Source organism: Acipenser ruthenus, chromosome 17 (assembly GCF_902713425.1).
Source record: "Acipenser ruthenus chromosome 17, fAciRut3.2 maternal haplotype, whole genome shotgun sequence".
Classification (NCBI taxonomy): domain Eukaryota; kingdom Metazoa; phylum Chordata; class Actinopteri; order Acipenseriformes; family Acipenseridae; genus Acipenser; species Acipenser ruthenus.
The window spans coordinates 21,515,394-21,526,186 of NC_081205.1; the positions used below are offsets into that span (position 1 = coordinate 21,515,394).

The 10,793-nt window shown below is 37.1% G+C and overlaps 1 protein-coding gene across 1 annotated transcript in view; it reads left to right on the plus strand.

The window, feature by feature from the left end:
* The first annotated feature begins 236 nt into the window (after positions 1-236).
* The window catches only part of LOC117423570 (heparan-sulfate 6-O-sulfotransferase 1-like), a 132,356-nt gene continuing 121,799 nt past the window's right edge, over positions 237-10,793 (plus strand). Inside the window, exon 1 of the mRNA XM_034039571.3 lies at positions 237-1,043. Within this exon, the coding sequence (XP_033895462.2) occupies positions 526-1,043 (518 nt within the window). The 5' untranslated portion in view covers positions 237-525. The remainder of the gene's footprint in view (positions 1,044-10,793) is intronic.

Consider the following 10,793-nt stretch of genomic DNA (forward strand, 5'->3'; position numbering starts at 1 on the left):
TATAATTTAAGTTGTTTTCTTAGTGTTTTTTTTTTTTAACTGTATAAACCTACAGACAAGACATTAACACATTTTCTAAATAGCTTGGGCAACAAATCATAACAACTGCATAGAAAGAATGCATTGAGATCTGTCACAGTTTTTGGTGCGGGCGGCACATACCAACCAACGTATTAAACATGTTTTGGGATCTTTTCTTTCTCATGTTTTTTGTATTGAAAAAGTGGGTGTCGCTGTGCATGCTGGGCTCAGATCATCATGAGGTGGTTTGGAGGAAGGACTTTAAACACCGCAGTTTACAGTAGTTAAGAAGAAAGGGGAGAAAGCAGTCAAGCATTAATCAGTTTCAGTCACTGGAATCTGGGTTGGTCGGTTTTGCCTCAGTCTACGCTGTGAAGGGATACAATGTATGAAGACCACAACTTTACATTTCTGATTCTATGACCTTTCATTTTTTGTATGGGAAGCGGAGCCGTAGCATTTGATACAAACTCCCCACACCAGTTAACTGGGAGATGTTAACATATGAAGCGCATTGGACGGAACATGGTTGAGAGGACCAGTAAATTTGTTTTGATCGTGCTCGGATCCATCTGTTTCATGTTAATATTGTACCAGTACGTGGGACCGGGGATGATGAACTTCGGGTCCCCGCACCGGTACCTTATTCAAGAAGATTTGGATATCTTCCCGACCCCGGATCCACACTATGTAAAGAAGTACTATTTTCCGATCAGGGACCTGGAGCGCTCTGTTGATTTCGAAATCAAGGGGGAAGACGTGATAGTTTTTCTCCACATCCAGAAAACCGGAGGGACCACCTTTGGAAGACACCTGGTGCAGAATGTGAGATTGGAGGTGCCTTGCGATTGCAGACCTGGGCAGAAGAAGTGTACCTGTTACCGGCCGAACAGGAAAGAGACCTGGCTTTTTTCCCGGTTCTCTACCGGCTGGAGCTGTGGATTGCATGCCGATTGGACCGAACTCACAAACTGTGTACCCGGAGTGCTCAACAAGAAAGAAAATACATTGAAAAATCCAAGGTAGGGTGCGCATTCACTGTGTTCCGTGTCTTCCCTAAAACAACTTTTATTGGACCGAACGTCACAATATGATGAGGGTGCGTTACCCAAATATTCAAAATTCCATACAGAGTTTACATTCTTCTGCAGAGTGCTACAGTAACACATTCAAACACAGTACATGAGAATCGGATATATTTTAAAGCTTCTCTTACGTTAACAGTTTTTTGGCACTGGTGTAGACAATTTCTTGTGAAACTGGCAAACCTTTGACGTTTATCAGTGCACTCTTCACAATGGTGATTGACGTCGGCTTTATATATATATATATATATATATATATATATATATATATATATATATATATATATATAATATATAATCAACGTAGTAGTAAGTCTGAATTGTCTCTTGCTGTTGTGCCTATGCTTGCCTGATCCATGCCGCTTTGTACGGGTTGAAACGGGAAAAAAAGCTACTGTACGTGTAGGTCAACTGTATATTGCATAATCTGCAAGCAATCGCACATTTTATTAAAAGAAAAACATAACTGACAGCCTCTGTATGCCATACATTTAATTAATTGTAACAATCATTTTAAAAAGCACTCCATGCTAATGATTATGTATCTAGCCACACACTTTTAATTGAAGTGATGTAGTCATACAATTTGCGTTTTACTGGCGAATATATGCCAGGCACGGGCATGTCATCGAATTTCTACGGCATATAACATTTTGCAATTCATAAATTCCAAATGGTGAAAATCGTCACTATTTAATAAATACCAAATGTTTATTTATTTATTTCAGTTGTGTCGGTGTTGTTAATATGTATTGTGTTGGTTAATCTAGCAAGGATTTTCTTTGTGTTGCTATTTGGTCGAGCTCTGCAATTTTGTCAAAGCTATATGTTGCCTTTTTAATATGTTTGGTGGAATTAAGTACAATTTTATGTCCATTGTGACGGAGACAATCAATATTAAGGGCATTCGGTATTCGGACGAAAAATACATTGCTTTGTCAGAACTATTGGTGGCAGCAAAGGGTAAAAACTTGGACTACTGGCGTGAGAGGGGGGAAAGTGGAAAATTCCAGCGACCGAAATCACTCAATCGCCTGAAATCCAAGAGGGTCGTGGTTGTTTCCACAGTGTAAATTTGAAACAAAATACTTCTAACCTGGATATTGTGGAAGCAAGTGTCTTATTGTGTAGGACTCGGAGTAGTCGCCAGAAATGTAGCTGCAAACGTTTGCGGTGCAGTAACAACTGACTATCAAAAAGAAATGCTGGCTGGAACAGATGCAATATCAGCTGTATAATTTAGGAGGGTAATTTTGGCAACGCATGAGACTAGACACATCTTGATTCCTTGTAAAAATACATTGTTTTGAAGAAAGGAAGTATGACTGCAATTAATTATATTATTAATTTGGCAGTTTGTGCGACTATGACTACTACGACTACAACTACAACTACAAGTAAACTCCTGCTTATATCCCCAGTGAAGTGCAAATTCTGTTTTGACAAGAATAGTGTCAGACATCTGAAACAGGGAGCTGCGTTTTGCACTGAACAGTGAATGTAAAATTACACTACTTGTACTAATGTATACTGTACCTCTGGCCTGCATTATTAATTTTATAAAGGTTGTCTCAATGTGTGGGACAATACACTGTAACCACTTCATGCATGGTTGGTTTTTCAGGATAAAATAATCCAAAGTCATTGTATCTAACTTGCTTTCCAATATTAAGCCCATGTCCATTCTTTTTATTTTTAAAAAAAGCAAAGGCAGTAAATGATAAATGACAGTACTGTCTTGAAAACACAGCTGAGAGGGGGTGGGTGAAGCATTAGGTCAACATCTTTATTGCTGTAAGGGGGTGAGGTCTTACTGCTGGAATTATGTCTGTACTGCTGCGGAGAAACAGTCCAGTAGCTAGTCCTAATAGTCAAGCAAGCTTAACCTTGTGCTTTGTATTAATTTAGCTGTATGGGGAGAATACTGCATCATTGGAAGGGATTCTGATTGGACCCCAGAGTGCTATCTTCAATTACAAGGCAAATGGAAAGTGGATCAGTAACATTATAAACAACCCTAACTGCAATTCCACAACACTTTTTTTTTTTCTTCTTTTGACCTGGTCTGGATCTCATGACATGTCGAATATGTAAAGCCATGTAAAATTTGATACAGACCAAAACTGCCGTTTTTAAACGTCTTTTACAGAAAATCCATGATCCAAAGTGGTTTCATGTAACGGGGAAAACAAATGGTACTAATGCTTCCCATTCCCTAGAAAGTGTAGCAATGTAAAATATGACAATCCCCTTGAGGAATACAGTAGCAATCATTTGTTTCATAATACTGTAGTGAGTACCCTAAACTGCCATTCATCATATTCTTCTGTCTGTATGTCATGAAACAGTGCGGTGAATGAAGGTTAAAACTCTTTTTAGGTGCTAATTTACTAGCCTCTCATGCCTTTGACCTCTGGAGGCCTGGTCACAGTGAAATAGGTCTCAGCCCACCAGAGTTTGGCCCAATTTTTCTCTGCTTGAGAGAAGCCCAAGACTGATTTACAGAGTGTTTCAGTTCATGATTGAGGTGCGATCACACAGCTGCAAGGAGAAGCTCTTGTGGAGCCAGTGCCATTGCTTTCACAAGCACTAAGTGCTTGCTTTCAAATGTCTGCATTAAGTATTGTGCACCAATTATAATTAACAATTGAATTGATGGATCATTTCTGTAAGCTCAAAGATATTTTCATTTATTGTAATAGATTGCTAATCCTCTCCTGTCAATAAAGATGTTATGTTATGTTATGAGAAACACATTTCTTTGTTATTAAAGTCAACTGAAATTACATTTTCAATTAAGACTGGGGAAACAAAAACTCATTTGGCCTAGAAACTGTGTGGTATTTAAGCTAATAAACATGGTCTTACCCTTGTTTGCAGCAGTAGGAAGTTATACACAACCCTTTCAAATTCCTATAAAGCCTGGAAGTCAAAACAGAAGTTTAAATAGTCTTTTAATTATTGTGCATCATTTAGCACAAATAATATTGCAAAAAGACAACACTACTAATTAAATAGATTCAGTGTCTTGTACAGAATTATGTCATACAACAATTAGATATTTTAGGGAATACCACCATGAGATTCATAGCTGTGCATCCCTGGTGGACAGCAAAGATCTTATGGCAAAGATTAGAGTGAAAACACACCTTCCTCAGCCTGAGAAATGTCATATTCTTTTTAATAACAAGCATGCAAGCAGTATTAGCCCATCCCAATATTAATTTCGAAGCCCGGCATAGTGGCATGCACCATTATCCTCAATCAATTGTATGTGCAGTCTCTGGGGTTTCTTAAAATGGTGCAAGAGATGGATACGCACATACATACTGAACATGAGCATCTAGGGGTTATTTCTGGGGATTTTGAAATCTGATCTTGATATATACAATGGTTAGTATTTTAATAGAAGCCTAGGCAGGGGTTAAAGATTGATGGGTGTGGCAGTTGTTCTATAGGATTTGCCTTTCACTGTAAAATGTCAATAAACCACTTACTATGGAAGAATGAAATGCAGTTTCACTAGAAGATTGCATATATTTGTAAGACCCTGCATCATTTAAAAGAGTGTTCAAATCATTTATTAACATGTTGTTATTACATCTTTTATTACCATTATCAGTAGAAGCAATATCATCTCTAGTCCCAATTTTCTTCTGTTGAATATATTTTGGTTCTTTGATTTTATTTATTCTTCAATTTGGAATATGAAGATATTTTAAGGCAACACTTCATATGCGTAATAACTTAATATGTTGCAGTTCAATGGTCTAGCTGCATTCAGGAGATGTAAAGGCACGAGGATGCAGTAGTTTATAGTGTTGTATTTGAAATATTTTTATATCCTGAATTACTGTTAATTTTCAGCACAGTAATACACTCTTTAAGACCAATGTATGTATCACTCTGTGTCTGTGTAGTTGTGTGCATGCTACGCCTCTTTCAGTGTGGTTTTCACAATACAGTCACAGTTGAGAGCTTCTTCAGTGATTATAAATCCTTGAGTTTGGTCATAGCCTCAGGTTAGTCTTTTACATACTAATTTATGTGTTGCAGATTCAGAAAGCTCCTTTCCATAGAGTCCCAGGATACAGTAAGCACATTTACGCAAAACCCACTATTGGACTGAATTGTAGAGCTTTTTAATAGCTGTCAAAGTCCAATCTGCCTGATTGAGAGATAGAAACCATAATAGCTTTTCAACAAGAGCTGAGTAAAATGTACATTCGTTTTGCAACCTTACAGGAGACACATTTTTAGTCTGCTTGTGAGTACGTTTTAATTATTTTGTTCAAATATAAAGTTGGTGACGGGAATCATTGTGTAAGCACAAGGAACATTATTGTTAATCTTCAACAGGCAGGTGTTTCATACAGTAAAGTGATTTTAGAAAGTCTTTTTTTTATTTGGTTGGTACATTCTGTTTTGACCATGTTTGTGTTTTTACAAAACCACATTGTAAGCCAGTTCATTCAGCCATGGTAATGTGTTCACATTTCTTTTTTTTTCACATTTTTATTTCACATTTTTTCACATTTGATGAACAACAAACAACCTGAAATCTATTTCCTGGTTGATTATTTGTAAGAGTTGACTGGAATGTGCCATGTAGAAAGCTCTTGAGAATGTAGAGTACATGTTATGGCGCTCTAGCTTTTCTCAAGGTTATTCGTGAACTCATCAAATACTTAACCAAATATTTCATCTGCTGCTTAAGATTCCCTTTTTCTCATAGGTTTCAAACTCCAGCACTTTCACATTTCACATCTTCCTTTATGTTTCTCCATGGCCTTGAGCACCGTTATAACCCTTCAATGATCTCATCTTGTAACCACAAAGAGAACCTAGTAGGGCTTGTATTGTAAAAGGGCAAGATACACTAATAAGTCCCTGGGCACCATTGAAATTGTGGTGACGCCCATGTGTGTCGGACGCTCAGGACTAATGCAATTCAGCTCGAGTCCCTTGTGTTTTACAGCAGGAAAGGGGAACGTTGAGATGACTCATTTGAGTGTGTTTTTTAAATCGGTTGTAGTGCTTCAGTAAAAAAATGGATTGAATACCTAGTTTACAAGACAGTGTAAGAGAAGTGCTATGGTAGAATATGTTTGAAACATACAAAATATACGCTAATGCTTATAAATTTAATATTGAAAACTGAGCACCGTCCGCCTCTCCCCCCCTCCAGCTTGTGTTATCCAGAGGAAAACCTTTAATTTCTTCATTTTACATCGCCACAGCAAAGCGTTGTATAGCGTAAGCTGTATTGAAAGAAATGCCTCGAAAACCCATCTGCTGTTTGCGATTTTTTTGTTAAATGCCCAGACGACCAAAGACAAAGTTGAATGCAAACTGTGCAAGTGACTGTTGATATATCATCTCCGAGGTCACTTGACAAGTGTAAATTCATATTATTATTATTATTATTATTATTATTATTATTAGTAGTAGTAGTCGTAGTAGTCGTAGTAGTAATAAATTGTGACTGACTGATAACCTGCTTGGAACGGTGACTGTTAAATAAAGCTTTGTTTTGTCTATATCCGCTGCAGTTGATGCTGCTGCAATGCAAGCTTACTGTATATATCGCAAGCAGCATCAATTACGTGTAAATAAACTTGTATTTTTCTTAATTGAAATTATCTATATAATGTATTTTTAAACTACATGTGAACATTTTATACCATGTATATGGATTACCTGTAAAATAATAGGATTTTCAATCAAATATAAACAAGTAGCTATGGTGACATCGCCAGTAAATTATGCAAATTAGTACCATTGAAGGTTCAAACCTTCCTTCGGTAATGTCTTCCGATCCTTCGTAGGTCAAAATGCCCCTTTGTTGCAGCCCTAGTATTAGCCAGAGCTTAGTATCTTTTTATTGAGTTATTCGCTGTTTGTAAGCTATGGAACTAAAAAGGCAAATTACATTTTGTGCATAATTGCTTTAACGACATAACAGGGCAAGACAAACTGCTAATTTAGTTTGCCAGTAGAAAGCAGATTTATCATTTTGAGAATGAAAAATGAGAGTACATTTCCCACTTCTGAGTTGTTGTATGAGCAACCAGCATAGATCGAGAATTGGAAGGCTTCTTACTAGTTTTGTTAAATGAGCAGGTTTTTGGCCTCTTTCAACACTGCATTGTGACTAGCTCACTGTCAGTTTCATGAAATTAATCTGTTTTATATTAGTATTTTATTGCTATGTGTTTTCGTACATTGAAAATAATGTAGGTTTGCCACAGGGAGTGTTTGTGAAGTGCGGTAAGTTGGTGGAAAGAATTCTCCACACACTGGCAACCCAGAGGAAAACAAAACACATGGACAGTCTTTCAAAACCGGGTATGGATTAGTGCTAGGTTTTCTGATAATAATTAACTGGGCTTCAGTTTTCTTTTATTGTGAAAATACTCCAATTGACTCATTATGAACCCATGTAAGAAAAGTTAAAATTACACAGCAGGCTTTTTTATTTAGTTTTAAAGTAAAAATAAATAAATAATCCAATTTTATTTGTTTCAATCCCAGAAAACTAGCAGCACTTAACTACCATTATTTAATATTAATGTGTGGAATAAATTAGCACTAATACCTTGTGATATTTCTAGCTGCTAGACACACAACAGTTTATAGGAAAATTGTGAGCTCTGAGGGGCTGTATAGCTTATTCCCATCATAAAATGTCTTCTGATCTTGTAGCTTTGTAGTAGTTTTATTTATTTATATATATTTTATTATTATTTTTTTTGTAACAGAAAAAGCTAGGGAAACAGGGTTGGAGGTGTATCACATTTTGATTTTGCTAGGAGTAACACTGTAAAAGTAAACTCATTTAAAAACATTCTTATTTGTAATATATTGCATTGCATACATCTCCAGTAAATGCTAATTTGGTTTACATTATTAGTTTCTGTATCTTATTCATGCATTCTAGTCACATGCAATGACGCAATGAGGCACGTGGATAAACTGAGTTCCACTGGTTTTAACCAATCACAGGCCAGTGCTTGGAAATGCTGGCATGTGATTGGTTAAAACCTCATCATGGGAGAAAAAAGTAGATTTAACTTTTGCCCACACATCCTAACACCACCGGGCAATAGTCTCCATCTGTCGTGTGATTGGTTCACATCACTGTCCCGCCCATTTTCAAAGGAACGAACGCCCACAACAAGATAAAATGGCTGATTGAACTTCAAAAACATTTTCTGTTATTTATTTCTGTTATTTAGTTATTTACTTATTCTGTATCGGCTATATTGAAACAAAATACTGTAAATCCATAAATAATTGAGACTAAAATATTTGGCGAATCACACTCATAAAACCTGTTTTGCTCCAGAAATGTTAGCGACCAAATGGACATAAAGCGTGGGTACAGTACACTTAACTCGCATGCTCAAAAACACACAATGCTACCATATTTTTCATCCTTGAACTTTATTATATTAATATAAAGAAAGAAACATTTGGAAAATAAAACAATTCTAAACTTATTTACAAAAATATAGTCAAACAAAATACTGTACAACTGTACCATACAACTACGGCTCTCGTTGTTCTCTTTTTAAGCCCCTCAAACAAGATACAGCTGTACCGTTGGTCTATTGACAACTGTCTTTCGTTTTGTGGGATGTCTGTAGCACGGCCTCTGCAGTGGAAAAACAATCCAGGCTCTCCTTAACCGCACCATGAGGGCTCGGTATGGCACTGGCGCGGCTCGGTTGTACAGTGGAAAAGAGGCAAAACAGTCTTGCACATTCACACAGTAGCTTGTCTCAGCTGTCAACTGTCCACGTTTGATGTGGGTTTTCATGTCCCCGCCATCCAGACGTCAATCAATCCCGGCTGAGGCAACCTTACCACTTCCCAGCTTACACACACACAGGGTCCGTAGACAAGTCGTGTAGCAGTATAAATCCTGGGTCGTTACAATATATGCAGTATAATAGAAATGGCTATTCCACCAGTTTAAAGTTTACACCTCTCTTATTTAATTGTATATTTTTTTATAATAAATGTTGTAAACTGTAAATAAATAACACAGAATCCAAGGACATTTGTACAATACAAGCACGGGAGCTTTGTAAGTACTATATGTCCCAGTTTCAATTTAAATGGGTTTAAATATGGTAATGTAAAACAACAATAAAACCCAACGTGCCCGAGTCAAATTGCATTATGGGGGAAATGGGAGCCACAACCTTACCGTGTTATAACCAATTCTGCACTATAACGGACCGCGTTATAACGGGGTAGCACTGTATATATAAACATAGGTATGGACGTGACCCAAGCTGCCAAATATATTAATCTTAATCCCACTGTGACAGGGATGGCTGAGTGGTGACATCAGGCCAGATACAGGAAGAAAAACAAACAGGCAAGTACTGCGATACAAACTGGCGCTTGCGCCGTTTTATTTTAACAAACCAAAATAAAATAAAATAAAAGGTTTAACAAAAACACACTGCTCACAGATCAAAAATAAAATTCAAACAAAAACAAATCTCCAACACTAAACAGTACGATCAGGCTGGGCAGTAGCCTTCACTGATCCTACTTATTTTTATCTTTACCCTCCTCTCTCGCTCTCGTTCACTCCTCCGAACACCCACCCTGAGCGTAGAGAGCTGCAGGCTTTTATGTACTATGGCCGAGGGGTTAACTGTCAATTATCTCATTACCCCTCGGTCACAATCTACTGGCAGAGGATGAGCTGCCGACCTCGCCTCTGCCAGAACATAATAATAATTATTATTATTATTATTATTATTATTATTATTATTATTATTATTATTATTATTATTATTATTATTATTAATAATACAAAACAAATATACTTTATAGGAGCAGGGCTTGGCTTTGCCCTGCCCCTTTCTCATGTACAGGGCTCCTGGCCCTGTTACACCGACACATCAGACAGAACTGTTATTGCACCAGCCATTTTAGAAACTGTCACACAAATTCTGGCAAGGTGGTAAATGCAAGGCAAAACATTTTGTGATACGTATTTCTAACTTCTATCAACTGTCAATTGTGACGGAGACGGACATGGATTTTTTGCCTTTGAATGCATGTTGAACAATGTTCGTTTGAATGTTCGAATATTTGTCCCAGCACGACAAAATGTTATCCCGCGCTGTTTTAAATATGTTTTGAGTTTCAAGTAAAGACTGTAGAAATATATTCCAGGCAAACTTTTCACACTCTTTAATATTAATAATATTGAATTGACTGTTCAGATGACACCCCCATTAGTTCTAGCTTAAGTAGGAAATTGCTTTTTTTCAAGTCTTTACAGAGCCCGTTTTTTACAAACAATGGAGGGGGGGTTAATTTGGTTTTAAAAGCTGTTAAGTGAAGTAAATGTAAATACCAGCACAATGTACAATCTGTGACGTGCTTGCAGTTTAATCCAGTTGCAAGGTACTGTAGTTAAGATAATTGCTGGGTTTCAGTTAAGTACTGAATAGGTTGTTGGCTTATTTGTAGAGGCCTCAAATAGCTAGACTTGGCTAATAATGGCCATCTCTGACGTTGGAGAGGGGTTTCTAAGCTTTTGACAGTCTAAGCTGGGTATTACACTGCCTAAATGGAGACATGTCATTACAGCCAGGAAGAGATATGCTGGACTGCTGTTTGCTATTATGGTTTGTTCATTTAAAGTAGATCCTTAGG